We start from the raw sequence: 23,447 nt of genomic DNA, 5'->3' as shown, positions 1-23,447 counted from the left end.
ATCATATGAACCGCGTAGCTCCTGCTGCACCACTCTCGCCATAGAAACTACATTTTCACCTATTTATATGCTAGTCTCTTCACCAATCACAATGCGCTCTTTACCCGTGACCATACTAAGGGTTTAGCATTTCAAAATCCTAACATGGGGGTAGTTCACCACAGATGACATCACAGAGCTGGATATCAGATCTGCGAGCAAACTGTTATGTACTCTGTGAACAGATGTTTTCCGTATGAGCAGCACCTTTCTGTTTTAAGGGTGGGGTTTGGGGGGGGGGGGGTGTTCTTATTTCTGTTTCAGATGCTTTCTCCCTGAATTACAGCCCGTTGGCTAGCCATGTACTCGCTACTGCTGCCTGTCAGCCGTGGTTCGGCTCTTGTTGTTTCTATTTTTGCAGCTGATGGCTCCAGCTGTTTCCTCATTTCCATATTTCATATTCTCTCAAATCAAACCCCAACTTCCACCCACAGCCCAGCACACAAAAGAGCCCTCTAATTTAACGCTGCTTCTAAACAGTTCTTAAAGACGTCTGAACCATTTGGGATAAATCACCAAATTTGCTTTTTCTGAAGACGCATTCTGATAATTAGAATCCATAAACACATCAATAAACAGAGACCAAATTAAAAAAAAACCTAAACATTTTTATAAACAAAGCCTTCCCAAACACCAAACAGACTGGGGGATAAAAAACTCAGAGGGTTAAAAATCTTGCGTTCTAAATTAACAAAATGAAAAACTGCATCTAAATATGGTTTCTTCTAATCTGCTGAAGTTGGATACATTTTTAAAAGCTTTGGTTCAATTTGAGAAACCATTTATGAGATGAAGGTCCCTTTAACATTTATCGTTTAGTTTTTTTGTTTTGTTTTATTTCATAGTTTTTTGCAGTGGTTGTACTGTAGCTATTGATTCATTTAAGATTTTAATGATAATTATTTAACAAAAAAAATGGAACAAATTTGTGTTTATTTTACATGTATATTTGCATTTACCTGTAAGATAAGAGGAATGTTATGTGAATTTTCCCCTCCCCTCTGCGTAATTTGCAGAGAGTGTGGAGGGGCTTATTGTGTACATGCTGCCTGGTTCATCTATTTCTGTCAATCTGCTCTCTTTGGTACCAAAGCCATTGAATATGTTTGTCTGTATGTGTGTTATTTTTCCGTATGAAGGCATAATTTCCAAAATACGACTCCAAAAGATCCAGTTCGGGGATCCAGGCAGCATCGTGTGTCTGTGTTTTGTCTGTGTTTCTTCTCAATGTGTCCTTGCTTTCAGGTCTTCCCACACCCCAGGGCCTTATCCGGAGGCCCTGAAGTATCCACCTGCGTGCTCCTTTTAAAGGCGGAGCCTCAGTTCTTGACTGGAAGGGTAAAAGGTCAAAGGTCGGCCCAGCGTGTGCGGAACATCAGTGCAGCGATACAAAAACACTGTGCATCACAGGCTGTTTCTGTGCTCGTGACGCCTCTGCCATCGTGTAGCTGCGTCTAGATGACAGGGGAAGGGTGTCGATAATGGCGGTTGCGTAAACTATGTTTGCTTAACTGGAAAGGCCAGCTAAGGGCTCATCTCTCTTTTTACGACTTGAGGAAACAAGACGAGTAGAACATACTGTATAGGGGCTTGTTCAGCCTAGTCAGTGATTAAGGGGCCAGAGCCAGCATAAGAATTTGACACCTTTTATCTTCAACATCCCCGCTCCTTGTGACATAAGGCCCAAGAGATCTTGTGTCTCCTACAGTACTGTGTCCCCATCACCGCTCTGGAGCATTAACTTCTCTACCAGGGCCTGAAGAAATAGCACCCCCCCCCCACCCCCCCCACTGGCCCACTAACTGCAGCACTTGGGTTTTCCTCAGAGGGCCTCCTGTCCCAATACTAACCCAGCACTGCTCTGTCTAGGTCCAGCTTCACTCAGGCATAAGAAGGCTACCGTTTGGTTTAGCTTAGCTTTAGCATGTCTGCCGGCTTTATCGCTTTTCCTCTCTCTTTTACCTTGCATTTAATACCCTCCTCTCATCCCTTCCTCCCATACCTTCCTCTCTCTCTCTGTTCATATCAGACCTCCCCATTTGTGTCTTTCTTTGTGCAAAATCAGGTGTGCAAATAGCCTTAGCGAAAGGAAGGGAGTCTGTCTTTTTTTAAAATGTGGCAGCAAGAGGAGGCTCTTGGATTCTTTCTCAGAGGAAACAATGCTGACTGGAAATAACCGACGTAAATTGATTTCCTTCCTTTTTTTTTGAAGTTTATTTTTTCTGTTCTGTGAGAAATGTGTTGCCACCTATATCTCAGTGACTCTAAAGGCAGAATGTAAATAAGAGAGTGGGTATTAGAGAGGCAGGGGAATAGAATAGAGCATTAGAGACACTGCACAGAGGCAGTGACCGACAGTGCCTGTCCTGTCATCGCACACCAGGAGCCCTGCAGCTGAAGGCCATGTACTCCTCCGACACACGGTGCTACTGCAGAGGGCTAGGGCCGATCAGATGAGAGGACATTCGGTAACCTGTGGGTACGTGACGTGTCATTGCGCGGAGGTGTTGGGGTGGTGGTTGCCAAGGGAACCACCAAGGGAAACATGCCCTTCTCAAGGCCAGTTACTGTACATATTAGAGCATACTGTAGACCACAGCTTGGATGCATACTCAATTATGATTGGCTAATAAGTAAATATGCCTATCCTGTAAGGTAAATCTATCTCACTTTGAGAACAAGTTCCATATTAATACGTCCAAACAAACTGACTGGGGGCTCAGTCCTGACTTGAGGAACTCACTCTAAGTGCTTCTTATGCCCTTCCAGCCTTACAGGACTCTTGTATCACAAGTCTGCACATCCTTATTTGAGATTAACTCTAAAAGGGGTGGTCCATGCAGAGTGGCATCTCTTATACACGCCATGGCTTTGATGAATACTTGAGACATCTCTTAGCCATCTGTTTGCGCTGGACAAGAAGAGCTCAGAGACTTGCAGCATCACGTATGCTTCACAAAGTCACAAAGCCAGAGTAGATTTATTTACTTTGCCTCCTTTTGTATTTGAGCCCTTGTTTTTCTGCACTTGTTTTGTTGTTAGTTTCTTCTGGTGTTTGCTCACTGTCTGGACAAATATAGAGGTCTGTAAGAGCTCCTGACATACAGAACGGAGAGAGCAAAGCACAGACCTCTGGAAATAGCTTTCTTTAAAGATCACAAACTTGGTGAGACACGCAAGCACGGTCTACAGGGCGGAACAATCTCAAGCCGTGTATGCATTCCCCCCCCCACCCCCCCACCCCGCGAGGGCTCGAGTTCCATCCCCAGCCGTGTCACCCTCTGCGTTGGAGTCCCCTTCCCTATCCATTACCCTCTCCGCTGTATGCCCGTCTGGATGAAACCGAGCCACACGAAAGGAGGGCAGGCTGTCCTGCTCTCCATTTAAAAAAAACGAAAAAAAATGGCAGACTCAGTTTCCCCCGTCGGCGACGCCCTGCTCGCGCTCTCTGTGGGAAGGGAAAGGGCTGCTCGTTCATCAGCCGCCGTCTGCTCGGACCGAGCCGCTCTCTCTCTCTCTCTCTCTCTCTCTCTCTCTCTCAGCGCTTACGCCGCGTGAGGTCACCACCGGAGCCTCTTAATCCAGGACCTAAAGGAGCAAGTGGTGTCCATTAGCGTCCTCCGCTAATGCCTGATGTCCTTCGAGCCGAGTCGCCGTTCTGTCTGTTTTATCACTTTAAGAAACGCGCTCCGGTGCCGGCTGGATTTGATGTACGCTGTCTGGAGGAGTATAAATATTTATTTATCGAGTTGACCGCCGTCTCTTCTTCTGCTTTGTCTGTCGCGGGATGCTCATTCTGCTGCGGAGGCCCATTCAGTGGCCGTGACTGGAGAGTGTAGGCGTGTGTGTGGGGGGGGGGGGGGGGGGGGGGGGGGGTGGTGGCATTGTCGCAAGATTGTGCAGCAGAGAGGTCTGCATCTAAAGTGTGATATTGTTTTGGAGACAGGCTAGCTCCAAGGTTTTGCGCTCGATGGAACGATGGAGGCTGTTACATTACAGGTGCAGTGGGGGGGGGGGGGGGCCACGTGGGTGAGCACCAGCCAGACGCACGACCTTCAGAATTTACCGGCTTTTATGAACGGAGCCGTCTGGCCAATCGCGGCAGATCTGCGAGACGCCTGGCCCGTTCTCCTTGGTGCCGGCTCGCTTCCTGTCGCCGTGCGGCGAGGGGAAGTGAGTGAACTCTCTTTAAGGGAGACGGAGAGACGGACCCGCTGGCCGCCGTACCGCCAGCTGCGGCTCGGCGTCGTCCCGCTCCCCCCACAAACCAGCCGAGAAACGCAGACGAGCGCGCCGCAGCAGCCGTCCCGGGCCGCCGCGCGTCGCAGACCCAAGGCATTTCGGCAGCCGCGGGGGGGGGGGGACCCTGCTCCCGCCCGGGCGGACACACTGCCTTCAGCGTGCGCGTTTGAGTACGCCCAAACCGCCGCAGCCGTACCGTGCGAAGGGCGGTGGTGTTCATGCCCATGCCCATGAAGCGGTCAGGTTTTATTTTAACATTTTCATCACGCTGTGACTGCAGACAGCCACTTGTGCCACCTTGTGACAGGCTGGGGGGAGGGCTGGGGTCTGGGTTTGGGAGAAAGTGACCCAGGCTTGACCAGGAGAACGCTGCCTTTTCCCCCCGAAAGGTATTGATCAGCTGTCAGGCAGGAGAGCGCTGCTCTCATCGCTCACTTTCAGTTGAAGAATGCCCTCTCTCCATGGTTACGGCAGGAAGAGTGGAGCTGAGTTAAACTTTGGAGCCATTACATCATTCTGCTCTCAAGCGATCCAATTGGTCAGCATCTCACGTGAGAGAGAGCCTCCGCCCTGTCACTGAGTCCTGTGGGCTCGCCCGCCCCAGAATGCATCAGACCGAACGCGGTCACGGTGTGCTCAGCACAGAGTATATAACCATGCCCACAGACAATAAGGGCAAGGAACTAAACTGAGAAACAGTAACATTGCTGATAATGATAAATGACACTGGCAACAATAACAGCGGTGTTAACAGTGTGGAAATATGGAAAAATAGTCATTACCGTAGAAAAAGCATAAAGGTGGAAAGTTATTTCGTTTAGGGTGGTGTGATGCCCAGTCCTGCTCATTGTCCCTTTGTCCTTCCTCTCTTCATTCCCATCTCCCTCTCTCTCCCTCTCTCTCTCTCTCATCCATGGTCTTGTTTTGATATCTCGTTCCCTCCTCCCCATCATTAGAGTTTCTGCCGGTGTCATCTGCTCTGCGTCCCAGCTACCGCCGATTCTTTCAGTCTTCCAAGCAGGGCTCAGACGCGAGAGCTTTAAAGGCGGGGTCTGTCATCTTCCCGTCTCCTTTGAGGGGCCCTTTCTGAAGCGCCGGTGCCTGTTCTATCAGGGGGCGTGGGGGGCACTGTGGGGCGGGGGAGGCGGGTTTGCTTAAATCGGGGAGGCGGGTTTGCTTAAATGGAGGGGGGGGGGGTGTGTCCTGGGAGGGCTGGGTTCGATGCTACAGAGAGCCAGAGGAGCGGACCGACACACGCTGGGCTGAACCCTTTTCACCTTCCCAGCCAATGATGACTGAGCGGGGCGACAGATGGACGTGGGAGACCCTGAAAGCAATGCTCTGTCAATATTATGTGTGTATGCGTGCGTCTGTGTGTGTGTGTGTGTGTGTGTGTGTGTGTGTAGATGTGCCGGTGTGTGTGTGTGTGTACACGTGCCCATGTGTGTGTGTGTACACATGCCTGTGTGTGTGCGTGTGTGTGTGTGTGTGTGTGTGTACACCTGCGTCTATGTGTGTGTGTATGTGTACACATGCCTGTGTGTGTGTGTGTGTATGTACGCGTGCCGCTGTGTGTGTGTGTGTGTGTGTAGACATGCCGGTGTGTGTGTGTGATGCCGTGCCATGTGTGTGTGTGGTTACGCTGCCATTGTGTGTGGTGTGTGTTGTGTTGTACGCTGCCATTGTGTGTGTGTGTGTGTGTGTGCATAGACATGCCGGTGTGTGTGTGTGTGTGCATAGACATGCCGGTGTGTGTGTGTGTATGTACGCATGCCATCGTGTGTGAAGACTCTTTGCTCTTTGGCGAGGCGCGTTTCCACGCTGATGTCTGTCCCACGCCATCGGCTCCACCCCACGGCGCCCCCTCTCTGTGCGCTGGCGCCGCTGCAGCCGCCCCCGCCCACACCCACCCCCCCTCCCACGCCCGCCGCGCTGATCCGCGGCTCCGCCGGGCCGCGAGGGGAATATCAAACCGCGGCGCTCGTGTCAAGGACAGGAATGTGGAGCGAGGCCAGGCGTGCGCCCCGAGCCTTCCGTGGTGAAAACAGGGCCGCTTCCAGCCTGCGGCTGCAGCTCAGCGCCCCGGCCCTCCCAGGACGCAGCAGTTTGGGTGGACAGGGGTCTGCTGTCTCTCCTCACAGACGGGCTCTTAAGATTCTGGCCAAATCCTTTAGCTTTCTTATGAAGCACACGACTGATCCTTGATCCGGTCTGTGCGATGGGGCAGTTCTCCCTGTGCTGTTATTCTGGCCCATCGCTTGGCTTGTGTCCACCGAGCCTGGCTCCATAGGCCAGTAAGAAAGGGCCACTCCTGTTTGAGAGAGGGAACAGTGAGAGGAGGCGCTGACCCAGATTGCGCTTTTCTCCTCAAGCCAGGGAAACGGGAGTCTTGAACATCCCCCCACAGGGGAGGTTTTAACCCATAAATAAGTCCCTGTCCTTCAAAGTGATAAATAAGAGTTGCCGTGAGCCAGTTTTTCCCGACCAAATAGTTTTAAGTAATCCTGCACTTAGCTGTCCTCCGCGGCACACCCTCCCCTGCTTAAGGGCTCTTAAGGTAACGGAGGTCAGGGGTCAGCGCCGCGGCTAAGAGAGAGCGGTTGTGGGAAAGCCGCAGACGTGGACAGACATCGGTGTCGGAAACCAGGCCGTGAAATCCTGGAAGCACTTCGTCTCTGGGGCTCGCTGGTGGAACTCATGTCTATGAAAATGAGCCGTGTTCAGGGTTATCTCCCAAAAGCCTATGCATGCACACCCATATGCATAAATTCACATGCACACGCAAGCACACACACACACACACACACACACACATATATATACACATGCACACACACAGTCACACACACACACTCTCTCACACATACACCCTCACACACACACACACTCACAGATAAGCACCACTCACATTTTCTTCCTCCTCTCCAGTTAATTCCGCTCCCTTTGGGTTAACAGTGCTCTTCCTGAGTGACGCGTTCATGGGCGATATTAGGCAGGCACTCGGCCCAGAGTTCGAATGGCACTCTCTGTGAGCCCTGCGCCTCAGTGGGTGCACCTCTGAGCCCACCTGTGGGACATCCCGCCACTTTTCTCTGAAGTGCTACCAGGAAGCCAAAGATCTAAGATATCTCATAGGTTACACATGGGCCTTCGTACAGGGAGGATGAGACTGACTGTATGTCCTCTGCTATCTCTTTTCCTCTCTTTCCCTCCCTCTCTCTCTGTCACTCTCTCCCCATTTCTCCCTCTCTCTCTCTCTCTTCTTCCCTCTCTCTCTTTCTCTCCCCATCTCTCCCTCTCTCTCTCTCCCTCCCTCTCTCTCTCTCTCTCACTCTCTCTCTGTCTCTCCCCATCTCTCCCTCTCTCTCTCTCCCTCCCTCTCTCTCTCTCTCTCCCTCTCTCTCTCCCTCTCTCTCTCTCTCTCTCTCTCTCTCTCTCCCCATCTCTCCCTCTCTCTCTCTCTCTCTCTCTCTCTCCCTCTCTCTCTCTCTCTCTCTCTCTCTCTCTCCCTCTCTCTCTCTCTCTCTCCATCGCAGGGAGACAGCTGACCATCTTTAACAGTCAGGCGGCGATAAAAATCGGGGGTCAGGACAGGGGCCTGCCGTTCCAGGGCCAGATCTCTGGGCTCTACTACAACGGGCTGCAGGTGCTCAAGCTGGCGGCCGAGGGGGACCCCAACGTGCAGGCGGTGGGGAACCTGCGGCTGGTGGGGGACGTCCCGTCCGTCCTCACCACGGAAACCACCTCCGCCACCCCGCTGGCCGACATGTCCACCACCATCATGGAGACCACCACTACCATGGCAACCACAACCACGCGCAAACAGCGCTCCCCCACCATGCGGGACAGTGTCACACAGGTACGGGGCGGGGCCAGCCGGGGCGGGACAAGGTCATAGCTAACCCCCCCCTTTCTCTCCCACAGTGACCTCTGCCTTGTTCCTCTCAGATTGGCTGGTTGCCTTGGCAACATTGGCAATTAAGGAGACGATGCACTTGCTTGTTGGAGACGTGGAAGGATACGCCCTTCTCTTGAGCTTTTGTAAATATGATATACACAGCTGGTATTAACCTAAGCACTGTAGAACATTGCAGTAATATTTAGCTTGCCACTCCCAAATCGCATACTTCCTGCTATTTTGTAAAGACCAGTCAAACTTACAAAGAGCTAAATGCAGTCACCGCTTTCTACAACCTGAAATAAGTTTGAAAAGTATTATTTGTTTCTCTGGGTAGAGTATCTATAAGAAAAAGAATGACCTTTGATAAACCCCAACAGTTTTTATCACCTCAACCACACAATTTAGGTTTACAGGTGTTGAGCCTCTTAGAACATTTTTTTTAATCATGCAAAATAACACACATTGCTAAGTTACAGTTTGCCGTGAGGACTTCCTGGAAGGTCGCGCCCCGAATAAGCCCCATGAGTAAATCCATCAAATTAGTCGAGTGTGTAATTAGTTAACAAAAGTGCATGAGAGAAAGCTTAGTGATTTATCTGGAGTACACAGCACAAGTCCGATATTAGAGCGCCATGCATCATGAACAGGAATGGGGGGGGAAATGAGAAAGGAATTTAATAATGACAGGGTGGTGAAGTGATTAAGCGGGAACCCCATCGCAAACGTGCCGCTCCCCAGGGGCCGATCAGACCTGGCAACCCGGAAGGAGGGAGGAGATTAGACGAGCCAACCAGCCGAGGCGTGGAGGAAAAAAGGTGGAGTCGCAGAGAGAGAGACTGAGACAAAGGTGGAGGCGCAGAGAGAGAGACTGAGACAAAGGTGGAGGCGCAGAGAGAGACTGAGACAAAGGTGGAGGTGCAGAGAGAGAGACTGAGACAAAGGTGGAGGCACAGGGAGAGAGACTGAGACAAAGGTGGAGGCGCAGAGAGAGAGACTGAGGCAAAGGTGGAGGCGCAGAGAGAGAGACTGAGACAAAGGTGGAGGCACAGGGAGAGAGACTGAGACAAAGGTGGAGGCGCAGAGAGAGAGACAGGCAAAGGTGGAGGCGCAGAGAGAGAGACTGAGGCAAAGGTGGAGGCGCAGAGAGAGAGACTGAGACAAAGGTGGAGGCGCAGGGAGAGAGACTGAGGAAGACTGGGAGGTGGAGGAGGACACAGTGCTATCCATTATGAGGGGGGAAAGGGCGGGTTATGGGTTAAGAGCAATTCCGGGTTTCAGAAAAGTTCCGGCTTTTATTTTTCAAGGGCCCAACAACCGCAGTGCTAGAAATAATAATAATAACCTTGATATCAAAAAATGCATGTAGAAAGAATTTTGTTTTATTTTGTTTTATGTGGCACAGAGGGTCAAACCATATACATTTGCCCCCACATGAGTAGGGGTTCAGTCCCGCTGCCTGGCATTTTTTGCTCTGTGATCCTGTGATCCCTATCTGTTACCCTCTCCGCTTTCCTCCAGTCCAAATAAAGTAGAAAAATACAAAATGGTGGCCTGCCCTCATTTTAAAAATGAAAAATTTATACAGCACTTATATGCCTCATTTATCTATTTCAAAACAGGGCACTCAAAGTGCTTTCCACCAAAGAATAATGCAATGTTAAAAAAACATAATGCTCTAAAGGTGTTATTACCAAATACATTTTTAATTCATAAGGATTTAGAAACCATTTAGAAATTCCCCCAGACAAATAACTTCATGATTGGCCAACTCCTCCAGAGTTTGTTTGTGAAATTGTGTGGCTGATGGTGATAGTGTGCAGTAAACTCCATTTTGTTGGGCGGCCATTCTCTTGCTGTACATCCCACCTGCTCCACTCCAGCGGAAAAGAGCTCAGACCTGCTCACAGCCTGCTCGTCTTAAAAAAACTTTATTTAAAGCATGAATTTTGCCAATGCGCAGGTTTCCTTACCTCAGGAGCTTACCTGCTCAACACTTTGCTCGTGACCTCATCTAAACAGTGTTATCGGCTGTCTGCAGGTGGTGTGTGTCAGTGTTCCGACTCATATATTTTTATTGGTATTATGGTTTTACTTAATTGTTATATTTATTGGATTCCCCCCTCCAAAGGAACAGCGACGTAACCTTGTCCTGCGGATGTAGCTGTATTTTAATTAGACTATTAAATCACTTCTTTAATTGGCTAAGAGGCACCTGCGTTTTGTGAGCGGAGAGAGGGCCTCATAGCTGGTGGTCCACGTTGCACATAACGCCACCCAAGTCTTTCTTCCCTTCAAATTACAGCAGACATTTTATTATTTCCCTGTATTCAGACACAAAGCAGAGAGAGTTACATATAGAGAAGGGACCACAGCTGGGAAGGCACAGGGTAAGGGATTGAACCTCTGACCACATGGGGGAACTCGTACATGGTTTGAGAGCCGGGTGTCCTATGGACTGTGACCCCCCCCCCCCCATTTCATGCAGGCATTAATTGTCATTTGGATTACCGTTAAAAATGTAAATATTACAGCATTTCGTCATTTTAACATCCTTACGATGTGCGCACGCAGTATCGCGGCGACTGCGCTAAAAACAAAATGGCCGTAATGGTAAATGGACTGCATTTATATAGCGCTTTTATCCAAAGCGCTTTACAATTGATGCCTCTCATTCGCCAGAGCAGTTAGAGGTTAGGGGTTAGGTGTCTTGCTCAAGGACACTTCGACATGCCCAGGGCGGGGTTTGAACCGGCAACCCTCCGACTGCCAGACAATCGGTCTTACCTCCTGAGCTATATCGCCCCTTAATGGCGGGACTAATATTCGCCGGAGGCTCCGTCTGCCTCCTGGGCGGTTGCGCGGCGCGCTGGCCCCTGTCAGGCGCGCGCGGCGCTGCGTGCGGCGGTAATGATTGATTGGCAGGGCCCGGGCGGCAGCTAGCGGCTCGCGGCGCCTGAAAGACGTGCGGCGGGAGATATTAATGAAGGGGGAGGAGGGACCCCCTCACCTCCGGCAGCTGTTCTTAATCAAAGCCGCCGACGCCGTGTAATCGCTCTTGCAGGCCGGCGATGATTGCCTGCGACTGAGCGCGTGCTCGCGGTGAGAGCCGGGTGGCCCGTCGTCTCACGCTCCTGCTGTAGATTTCCTTTGGGGTGCAGGCCTTAAGGACTTGATTCTTTTTTCTTTTTTTTTTTTAAATCTGCATTCAGGTGAAGACAGAGATGGCTGTATCCCTTTTATACTCAGTATTTATTTGTTTTTTTTCCTTTATTATGTTTCTACTTATTTTTCAGGGTGGCCCAAACATGGTTGTCTTTTCTTCGCTTCAAGCACTAGCTGTAGATTTCCTTTGGGGGTGCAGACCTTAGGAATCATTTCTTTTATGAGAAATCTGCATTCAGTTGAAGACACAGATGACTGTATCCCTTAGTGCTTGGTATTCATTTGTTTTTCCTTTTCTATATTTCAACTTATTTTTTCAGCGTGGCCCAAACTTGCCAATCTTTTCCCTTGTCCTTTGAAATGAATAATAAGTAGTTCTTCTGCTTATTGACAAGTTCAAGGCATCTTTCACAGAGAGCAGAGTTTTCTATGAAGACTAATGTAACAGTCTGCAGTATCATTGTGCCAGTCTATTTCGCATATGCTGTGTGTAAAATCAGCATACCATAATGTGTCAGGGCATGTTTTATACATATCCATGAACACACAGCAGGAATGTGTTAAAGCGCAAGTGTTGGTGGGCTGCACATATGACACTGTGATAAGTCCTTAATCTAGTCATGTGTGGGTTGCTAGTAGCATGCATGTGTGCTTTGCTATTGGGCAGAGAGGAAACATGCAGCAGTAAGTCGATATAAATAAAGTTCCACCTGTTACAATGTCAACATGTCACCGCATCGGAAACAAACAACACGTTTTGCAGTTTGTTGCAGCTGGGGCACCAATAGGGAATCTTGGCCTCATGAGAAGATCTCACATTGGCCCCAGCCACCCCATGAAATCTAATGTTCTAATATTTTTTGAGGGGCCCTCGTCAGTCAGGGCCCCTGGAATCATTGTAATTGCCCCACTCCTGTTATGGCGCCCCCTGTTTGCAGGATCTGGTCAGCTGCCAGTGCACCCAAAAGGAATGGTGTAATGGAGGCTCTACTGGCCGCGATGTTGTGAAGCACCTCGCCTTTTAGTGGTTGGGCCAGGGGAGCCCCACTCCGCTGTATTTAAGGTCACGCGGGGCGCTGAAGTGGGATGGAAATTAGGAGAGACCCCTCTCTCATCGCTCTCTCGCTGTCTCTGTCTGTCTTTTTCCCTCTTCCCCCTCTCTCCCTCTCTTGCTCTCTTGCTGTCCCTGTCTCTCTCCCTCTTTCTTTTTCTCTCTTCCTGTCTATTTCTCGCCCCCTCTCTCTCTTACTCCTCTCTTACCTCATCTCTATCTCTCTCTCTCTCTCCCTCTCTCTAAGTTCAGTTAAGCCGCATTGGCAGGACAGAGTGTTTTGTACGCATAGAGAAGTGTGCAGTGGGCCCGTCTTACTCTGCTGTCATTCAGGCCAAGCTCATAGTTATTCCACAGCAGATGGTGCTTATATCAGACCCGCAGAGCACAGATAGATGCTTCGAGAATGCGTCGCAGATAGTGACGTGTGGTGAAAATTCATTATTCCCTGTGATATTAAAACAAAAAACAAAGGTGCTGACAAGTCCGCTGAACCAATATCAGCGTGTAAAAACAAATGAAAATACACGCATTAAAGGGAGGCACGCTGTCAGGATCCGAGCACAAATTAAGTCAGTCGGGTGGAAGTGCTGTTAACACGTCTGCCTTGTTGACAAGTGGAACAGGGGGATGTTAATCCCAGAAGTGGAGGAGAACTTAAACACGTTTAATTACAGCTCTCCTGTTCTCCTGTTTGCTCACACAACCCCAGGTAAATCCTAGACTCTTTCAGACCTCTGACTCTACTTTGCTATTAGCCTGCCAGTGAAATGCCCCCACCTCCCCCCCCCTCCCAAACAGGAACAGAACCACCCAGGTTTGTGAAACGTCTGAAACAGCTGATTGCTGGGTTAACGAATCACCGGAGGGAAGGCCCTGTGTCAAATCAGATGATAAGCTCAGTATCCCTCTGAACTGATTTGGTCAAATTACTCTAAAAAACATTTTGGGCCAATCACTCTAAATTGGTTGCCCTTGGTGACTTCTGGCGTGAAGACATTGCTTAATTATACGACCAATTAGGCAACAAGTGCAATTGCTTAATAAAAGCTTATTGCCTTGTAATTCCATTCAAATCTAATTACTTAATTCACATAAACATTTTCTCATGCATTTCAAAATTCCTAATACACGAGAAGAACTAAAGACATCCAAGCAAGCAAGACCCAGGGTGACAGGAGAGAGGAAAAAACTCTCTTGCACCATGAACCAAGGAGGACAGTAACACAGGATTCAATGCAAAATCATTTGCATTCCTTAAGCATTGCAGTCTGAGAAAATGATAAGCATTCAAAATGTTTACTATTATGATAACTGCAGAGCAGTCTGGAGTTCCCCTTCTGCATACATCCTGCTCTGGGGGAGGGTCTGTCATCCTCTTGTGAGTTGTGCCTCTCCTAAACTGAATGTCTTCTCACTGGAGAGGAAATACATACTGATAACGTGCAATAACAACAAATAACTTTTGTAGTCATCAATCAATGCAATTTGAAAAAACCCTCAGTTGGTTATCTAACACACTGTACATTCCACTTTGGACCCCTCTTCCATTGTGCACTGCTATTATGTAGCTAGCTAAAGAAAGTTTCTGAGCTAAAGGGAAAACAAACAAGCTTCCAACTAACTATATAACATTTGCTAGGAAACGTAAGTAATTTGGCTCGCCTGCTTTATTTAAAGAGATCAAAGATATCCTTTTAAGTAAAACTTTGCTCCTTAGATTTAAATTGTTTCTTGCGATGTAGGTGGGAAGAACTCCACTTCTATTTAATAGGACAAAGTATATGTACATGCAAGCTTAGTCAGCAGTGTGAACAGAAGCATCTGGCGACGTCACATGTTTAGGAGAACTCAGTATAACTCTCAGTATAAAAAACATCTCTAGATGAAAGCAGAGCAGATTACAAGCTCCTCAGAGCCCGTGTGAGATCTCCATTTGATAGAGGTCACTGTCTGACAGAGTGTACCAAAAAACACATGAAAATAATGAAATAAAGAAATGATCATGTTTTTATTTGTCATTACATCTATAAAATAACTTTGTATTCGCAATTTTCACGATCATCTCTTAAAATAATTATCTTTGAGCGTGAATTTGAATTTTGAGGAGGCTGTGCTTCATCGTCTCTCATTTCCCTACGTGGAGTAGCCTTCAGCGTGCGCATCCCCACCCACGATACGGATTCAAAAAGATGTGAAATGGAATTGAGCGCAACCTTCACACACTGTCATAAAGGGCTCTTAGAAAATGAATGGACCACAAGATAAAACACTTTACAATATGGGCCACTACTTTGGCCTTTTTTTTCCTAATTGCTGAAACCCACCAGCACCCTCTCTCACCGCCATTAGCGTTCGTCCACCTGATGGCGGAAAACCCTTTCCCGCAGCAATTTACCGCGAGGGCGCAGTTTCACGTTCCGTAACTCATTAACACAGCCAGATATTTACCGGATTAATTAGGGATGAAGCGCTGGCCTGAAGTGCCTCCCAGAATGGCCCCAGGCGGGACTCGAACCCGTGACCCCCACACACACAGTCTGTGCACGCATTCCGATGCTGTGAGCCCGTGCTGTTCTCCTTGCAGATGCAGCGTCCGCATCAGGTGACGGCATCACAGCCGTCTCCCCCCTCAGACCTGAGAGCAAACCCCCAATTATACAAAGCAGGCCGAATAAACCCCCCCTCAATAATATACTGCAATGAAGAGGAAAATAATTTCATATTATAAAGATGGGGATTTCATGTCGTCATTGGGATGTGCTGGTCAGTTGTCGTAAGCATTTTCTCCTTTAGAATTCTCCAGAAACACAAACTGAAGTTGTGCCCTTTCTCTGACCACGCTCGGTTTTTTTACCGTACGCGTTCCTCTCCTCAGGATGATGGGCGATGTCATATTTAGCAGTTAGTTGCTCGGCGCAGTGCTGACCCAGGCCCTGAGTCACACAGCTAATGAAGCAGTGTCAGGTGCTCTGATGAGAATAAATCTGCAGGGTATCTCCGGCGTGGAGCGTGAGATGACTCCTCGCAGGTCAGGAAAGCTGTCTGACAGCTTGTTTACACAGAATGTCCTATTAAGGGCAGGAGTCTCTCCGTTTGTCTGTTCATTTATGAGAACTGAAGGCACGGATCTGGCCGGATCCTCGCTGCCTAGGAAAGCCAGCTTCGCCACCCTTGAGCTAATTACGGAGCGGAAAGCCGCTGCAGCTGGCAGAGGCATCCAATCAAAACTCCTCCAAACGTGTCCCGTAATCCCATAGTTCTCAGGCACGGTGTGTTTTCTCTTGCTGATTACACAGTGGAAGGCACGTGATGCTGGCAGGGGCACACAAATCCTCCACACCTGGAGCGTAATTCCATCTTTCTCACACCCGATGAGTTTCTCCCCCTCCCTCCCTCCCTCCCTCCCTGCCTTCCTCCCTCCCTTCCAACACTCAGCTCACTTCACTGCCTGCCAACACAGATACAGATATATCCGTCATGAATAATAGAGAAGGGTGGTGTGGCGCTGCTGTGAATGTCGCTGTCGCCCCACAGCAGGGCGGTTCTGAGTTCAGCCCGGCCCATTCTGTGTGGAGTTTACATTCTCCCCCCAGGTTTCCTCTGGGTGCTCAGGTTTCCGCCCGCAGTCCAAGCACATGTTGGTAAGGCTAGTCGGAGAGTCTAAATTGCCCCCAGGTATGAGTGTGTGAGTGAATGGTGTGTGTGCCCTGCGATGGATTGGTAACCTGTTGGGGGTGTGTGCCTTGCCCAGTGCATGCTGGGATAGCCCCCAGCCCTCCTGCAACCCTGACCAGGAACACGCAGGTTAGAAAGTAAATGGATAGATGGATGGATAAATAATAGAGAAGAGAACTGGGCTGAAGGCTTTATAGGCATGCACAGCATTGCTCTGTAGGTCCAGTCACTTCATAATATAGCAGTGATGCACAAGTCCAACCAGGGCACAGGGAGAGAGAAATACAGAGATAAAGCACCAGAGTCCATGCTTATTAGTCTTAACCGTTTGGGTTGCTGGACAATCCTTGGCTTTGGGGGTGCATTGGATCTTAAATGACAAATGTGGACAGAATCAAACAATCAATCAATCAATCAAATTTTATTTATATAGCGTATTTTACAACAGTTGTCACAATACGCTTTACAGACAGCCCTAGCCTAAACCCCCACAGGAGCAAGCCTAAGGCAACAGTGGCAAGGAAAAACTCCCTGTGGCAGATGGGGAGAAACCTTGGAAGGAACCAGGCTCAAGGGGGAAACCCATCCTCCTCTGGTCGGCTCAGGGTGCCGACTGGTGACCAGCATGTCAGCCAGTTTATGCAGAAGATATGATAAGTGATGTGGCTCAGATGATGGGTGGGGCCAGGTGGCGGTGATGGGGAACAGCAGGTGGCGGCAGATGTGGGCAGGGTGGAGGCAATGACGAAGGAGGGGCTGGACCGCAGAGGTGGGGGAGACCAGACGACTCTCGAAGCACTCTCGAGGGTTGGGGCAAGAGCCCCGCCGGCAGCGTGGGGAAGAGGGTGGAAACAGCAGTTAAGGGATTTGCAATATACCAGACAGTGAGTAAGTGCCAGTGCTATGTATTGTAGGACGCCGCCAGGAGTAGAATATGGCTGCATATCTACTAGGACAGGGATGGAGAGCCCATGCAGTCATGAGGGGTAGACAACCATACCCGCCTATCAAGAGCCAGCCCATGTAAAGTCGGGTCACAGCTGATTGACAGGTGACAGTAAGGAAAGGATTGCCACCTAGAAAGCTCTATGACTACAGGCTTCTCGCACCCTGTCTCCAGACTATAACTGATTGTAGGCTTGAGCATAGAGGTGCGTTTTTAATCTAGATTTAAATATTGAGACTGTGTCTGACTCCTTTATAAATAATGGAAGCTGGTTCCACAGTAGTGGGGCCCTGTAGGAGAAAGCCCTACCACCTTTTAGGTTCTTGGAAATTCTTGGGACTACCAAGTAGCCTGCGTCTTGAGATCGGAGTGACCTTGTGGGCTTATAAGGTAGGAGCAGGTTCGATATGTACACAGGTGCACGTCCATGCAGAGCTTTAAAAGTCAGGAGCAAAACCTTGAAGTCTATCCTATACTTAATGGGTAGCCAGTGAAGCGACGCTAGTACTGGTGTAATGTGCTCATACTTCTTAGTTCTGCTCAGGATACGAGCAGCTGCATTCTGCACAAGCTGGAGACTCTTTAACGAGTTATTAGGGCAGCCAGAAAGCAGGGCGTTACAGTAGTCTAACCTAGACGTAACAAATGAATGGATCAATTTTTCAGCATCCTCGACTGACAGGAAATGTCTAATTTTAGCTATGTTGCGCAGCTGAAAGAAGGCAATTCTGGATGTGTTTTTTATATGGGTGTCAAAAGATAGATCAGGATCAATGGTGACACCAAGGTCTTTAACGACCATATTAGGTTCAGCCGAACAACCATCACAGTTTAAGGTGAGAGTAGACAATTTCTCCCTTAATATTTTGGGACCTAAAACCAACATTTCAGTCTTGTCTGAATTTAGGAGCAGAAAATTTGAAAGCATCCAAACCTTGATATCTACAATACAGGCCTCTAACCGTGAAAGCGGCAGTGCTTCGCCAGGTTTCATTGAAATATAAATCTGGGTATCGTCCGCATAACAGTGGAACTCTACGCCATGTCCCCGGATAATATTGCCAAGTGGTAGCATATATAGCGAGAAGAGTACTGGTCCTAGTACTGATCCTTGTGGAAACAACTGCAAACACTCATATGATTTCTGTCTTGATTGATGCAGGCTGCTCGGGGCACGTCACTATGAGTTGTTTGTCTTCTCTTTACGTCATGGCACAAAGCGTATATTAATATTTCCCTCAGTGCTCGCTCCTCAGGAACATAGCATTGGCTGGACAGTGTATTCCGGCTGGCTGTCACTGCGTTTCCAAATGTAGCGCTCTTCAAAGTAACCCCCCTGGGAAGTAACATTCTTATTCTAATTCGAATTTGAATTCTTGTTCTTTTTTTTTTGTTCCTTCTCTTTTTCTTATTCTCAAGCTCATTTTTAATCTTATTCTAATTCTTATTCATACCAGGCACATTTATCCAGAATGCTAATAGCATGTACAAATACGTATTCCAACGTGATTATCTTCCCTGCAGGCGGTAGCTTTTGGGGTTGCATGTGTCATAGACTGGTGTGCACATTTGGCAACCCTTCACATTAAATATGCTGGGGGTGGGGGGATGGCGTGCATAATTTTCCATGTACTCAACTGCGCACATTCCCCGTTCAATATGACGCGTAACTCAGGCGAGATTAATTAGCTTACAAAACACTCCGGGGTTGCACATGGGAGCAAACGCAGTAATCTTAGCACACATGCTAGAGCTGACGGGAAAGGGAAAGCTCATTTTGCAAATTCACCTCTTTTAATGAGTGCGCACATTGAATCTATATATGTAGAGTTTCTGTGCGTGTGTCCTATTGATTTAGATTTCTTTTCTCTCTTTCCCATGTTCCAGTCTGTTTGAAAGTCAAAGCCATAAATCAGCCTATTATGGTTTGTTGCTGTTAAATAACGGCTTGATTGTGAAATAACGCTTTCGGTAGCACATTTGATGTCTTTTGTCTTTGACCAGTATGCCCTTATAAAATTATTTTAATAAAAAATCCAATCATCTATGACCCCCCCCCCCCCCCCCAAACCTCAGCGCATGAAGCACTTATTTGGAGGTGACTGTAATTGGCTTAGTCTCACCTTCACTGCTCTTCAGTACAAAAAAAATAAAACTTTGTCTCCCAAAATAGCTTAAAAAAATGTTTATCAGGCAATGACTGTAGCTTGTCAGTCTACTAAAGCCTGATAATTGGGTGACAGATAGCTGTCGGGTGGTTGTTTATTTATTCTTTTGGAAGAGAAAATGCTCTTGTAAGGCTTTAAGCAGTAAAATGGCTTTACTGCTGTAAAATGGCCTTTAGAACCCAAAAACACAGAGTGCTCGTGCACTCACAAGGACAAATCAGCGTGGTATTGTGTGGGGAAAACCATAGAACGTGGCATCCCTTCTGACAGCCCTGCGGTTGCTCATGTGTAACATATTTTTGAAATACAGATTTTTGCTGCTCATTACAGTATTCTGTAAATCTGGATTACAGTACATGTGTGGTAAATATACAGTAGTTTACTGACTACCAATAATTTGACTGTGCTGCCAGTAATTTGAAAAGAAATTTCGTACAGTGCAGAATTGTTGGCTGGGTATTTATCCCCATTGGGGATTCCACATTGGTTCAGCAGTTCAGGTTGCTGTTAATAATGTTCAGTCCTTGAAGACAAATTGAATTTCCGAAATTTCTAAAGGAAACTCTTTTACAAAAAAATATCCTCCTGTAGCCTGCTGATTTTACAGGGCGCAGGCACTCGTTGTTGGATCTCCACGGGAATAATCAGCACCATGCTTGATAACGATGTAAATATGCTTCAAGCATGAGAACTTTAGCCCATTCTTTTCGTTTTGATTTTGTATGGGCATTTGTGAATATGTACCCCACGCTCTCTGTGGCGTTGTAAACAGGGTTATTGCTCTTTTATCCTTTTCTCAATAATTTACACCTGACTGTGATCTTCTAGTGACAGTTTTCAGTATCGTCCTGGGATGATAAATGCTGAGGTTTTAGGATTAAGCTGTCTGATTATGGCTGTTAACTGTCATGTTTTTCTATAGCACTGGGCAGAACCACCTATTTTTTGTTTATTTTATTTTGTTTTTTGTTTTACATTTTTAAATAGTATCCATTTATACAGCTGGACATATACTGAAGCAATTCAGTATGGGTATCTTGCTCAAGGGTACAACAGCAGTACAACAGCAGTGTTGTATTCTTCAACCTGCAATCTTTCAGTTACAAGCCCAGTTCCCTAACCATTATACTACACTGCCACCCCCTCACTGGATGGTTTTTGGGGTAGGTAAGCACCCTGCTCTCTGGTTCTGAATCCTGACCAACCAGTGTGAGCCGTAGCAAAACTGACGGTAACATCTTCCAATAGGGATGGAGAGTTTCAGTCCAAAAGTCTGTCCTTCTCACGTCGTGCAAGAACAACACCTGCAGGCTGCCTGCACTGACTGTGCATGGATCGCTCTCCTTTTACGCAACGAGTGTGCAGCTGAGCACACAGCAGCTGAGCACATGCTCGTCTGAACAAAACAGACCAATGACATTGCAGAGGCAGGGATACAAATGACAAAATAAGGAAGAAAAGGGCAACATTTTTTATAAAAATGTTTTATTTTCATTTTTTTTTATTTTGTTTGAACACTGACCAATAACATAGCACAGGCGATGCTACAAATACCAAATAATGAAGAAAAGTTTTTTTATTTCATAGACTGAGACTTTTTGATTAGTTCTTTTTTTACTTGTGATTTCTTCCCCTAGTTTGCTGGTGCACTGTCCCTAACAGTCCCCCATCACTGTTTATTAGTCTCAAATTAAAAGCATGGATTTTTATTTCACAATAATGGCTCCCCAAAGAATTGCGCTTTGAAGAGGTTACCCCCAATAATGACGGTTGTAAAAAATGTTTACTTATTTTACGGGGCTACTGAGGATACTGAGTCATAGCTATTTTCTTGCACTTCTCAGATGAATAAGTAAATGCTTGCTTGCTTTTGATCAACTGTGGACTGCAAACATCACAGATAAGAGTGTGACACGTTCAGATTGTGGCCGTGAGACCATAATCAGACTGTCAGCCATGATGCCGAACTCCAAATATTAAGATCCATGCAGAGTTGGGAGAAGGAGACACGGAGCAGTGTTATGGCTGGTGGTGGAGAGGAGTATATCCAGTATGAAGCAGGTACCAGTGTCTTGAGCCATGGGTCTATAAATGTGTTTGAGAACAAAGCTGAGCCAAAACCAAGGGATTTTCCATGTGTCTCTGGGGTGTGGATGTCACCTCCTGCCATAGCTGAACACAACACACGACTGCAAAGTGAATCAAAAAAGGTGACAAATCTACGGTAATTTTCCATGTACTGTATATGTGCCTTGAGATATCATTACAGGAATTTTAGTGTGTAAAGGAGATGTTACACATTATGCATTATATCATAAATATATATCACACTTACTACCGTGGCATGAAATATCAGAGTGTATTTGCTCTGCAGGCAATTTCTTCTTTTATGCAGCATACTTTTTCATAATTTTTGTAAAATATAGGGTATTACGAATTTATACAGCTGGATATTTAGTGAATCAATTCAGAACAAGTGAGAATTATGTTCGTGATTAAAGTGCCTGGTAAAGCCTTATATGTGCTGAGTGCTCTTTCCACAACTGCACACTGAGAGAGCATTCATTCAGCCATTCATTCCTCTCATTACCCACCTCGCAACATAACCAGAGTCTGAAATTACGGGCTTGTGTGTGTGTGTGTGTGTGTGTGTGTGTGTGTAAAAAAAACCGTCTTAACAGATCTGAGTCAGTAATTGATTAATAGTAGTTAATTAGGGTTTTGCAAGGAACTGTTCCCCCAGTTTCGCATTGCGTGTTGCCGAGCTCGTTCTGTGGCAAACACTCATCTGGAGAAGGGAATCTAATGACTGCCGTGATAGGGTAGCTTCCAGCCCGCATTCCTGTTTTATGGATATGGCTTCATTTTAATTGCAGGTGTTTATTACCATAAGTGCGTGGGGTGCGACTGTATCCGCCTGCTGCTCCTGGCAAAATGAATTTCTCCCTTGGAGATGGCTGGAGGGTTCTGTTGTGGCGGCGGCGCGATGAGAGGTGTGATAGCTCTCCGGGTGTTTATTCGAGGCGTCTCCGCTCGCTCTTCTCACGCTTCGCTCCCGTGTTCCAGAACACGGACGACCTGCTGGTGGCCTCGGCCGAGTGCCCGACCGACGACGAGGACCTCGACGAGTGCGAGCCTGGAACAGGTGAGTTCGCCTGCCGGTTCTGCGCACATTTTCAGCTTTCTAAAAAAAAAAAAAAAAAAAAAACAGGGGCCCCTTCCTCATTCTCTTTCTGTGACCCCGCCCCTTTCCACATGAAGCTGTGATTGGTCAGTCGTACGCGTATACACAGGCCATGGGCGCGCACACGTTTGTAGCGCCAGTGAGTGCTTTGTGCCCTGTTACGGCTTGCAGTGGATTGATTAGAAAGTTTTTTTTGTTTTGTTTGTTTTTTTTTTGCACATTCATGATTGGTAAACGTATAAAAAGATTGTCACATCTGGCATTCAGCATGACAGTGGACAAGGCTAACTCAGTCACCACCCATATCTGCTAGGATGCAGGATCTCTCCAGGAACAGGGGAGAGGCATCCGTGGGGTGCTTCTGGGAACCCTCCAAAATATTTAGCATAAGCCTGTGGAGTTCTCACCCCCCTTGGTGGGACTCATGCTCCCTCACTCACATGGCTGAGCCAGCAGATTTCTGAAGGAGAGCAGGCCGTGCACTGCGCCGAGCTGAGTGTGCAGGATTCAGATCGCAGCCTCACAGCAACGCTCTCCGCACACCCGTTTATCCTCTCCCAAAATCTCCCCCCCGCACCCCATTCCTGTCCTGCTGTGCCGCTTGTAAAATATGGCTGGCTAACCCAGCATGCCCTCCCAGCCGGCCTCTGCCCCCTGGCTGCGGGGGGTCATTAGTGGGCTACAGAGAGGGGACAGGCCCGGCAGACTAATGGAGCTGTGCCTCGGCTGCTAAACCGCTACTCGGCTTTCCCGGCCCAAAGATTCAAATCAGGATTCTCTCAGTTTCACAGAAAATGTCATTACCTCCACCTGCCTGTGAAACCAAGTGCATTAATAAAGAGACACCTGAAATATTAACAGGCTATGCAGACGTCATTACATAATCTTACTCTTTCTCTCTCTCACACACACACACACGCATATTTGTGCACACACACATACACATACATCTTGTTATCCCTATTTAAATGAATAATGTAGTTTATAACAAATGTCTGAAGCCACAGAAAGCATACTTACCTCTGTAAAAACTAAAATGGACAAGTCTTATCCATCTGAGGCCAATGTTGAAACAC

At 47.6% G+C, this 23,447-nt stretch overlaps 1 protein-coding gene across 8 annotated transcripts in view; it reads left to right on the top strand.

Moving 5' to 3' along the window:
- LOC135263563 (neurexin-2-beta-like) overlaps window positions 1–23,447 on the top strand; it is a 655,607-nt gene that overhangs the window by 623,546 nt on the left and 8,614 nt on the right. For all 8 annotated transcript variants that reach the window (XM_064351746.1, XM_064351747.1, XM_064351749.1 and 5 more), the window contains 2 exons: window positions 7,818–8,140; window positions 22,254–22,332. In XM_064351746.1, the coding sequence (XP_064207816.1) occupies window positions 7,818–8,140; window positions 22,254–22,332 (402 nt within the window). The remainder of the gene's footprint in view (window positions 1–7,817; window positions 8,141–22,253; window positions 22,333–23,447) is intronic.

The sequence above is a fragment of the Anguilla rostrata genome, chromosome 9 (genome assembly GCF_018555375.3).
Source record: "Anguilla rostrata isolate EN2019 chromosome 9, ASM1855537v3, whole genome shotgun sequence".
Lineage (NCBI taxonomy): Eukaryota > Metazoa > Chordata > Actinopteri > Anguilliformes > Anguillidae > Anguilla > Anguilla rostrata.
The sequence above is the reverse complement of the archived record's forward strand: the minus strand, read 5'-3'. Positions and strand labels throughout refer to the sequence as shown.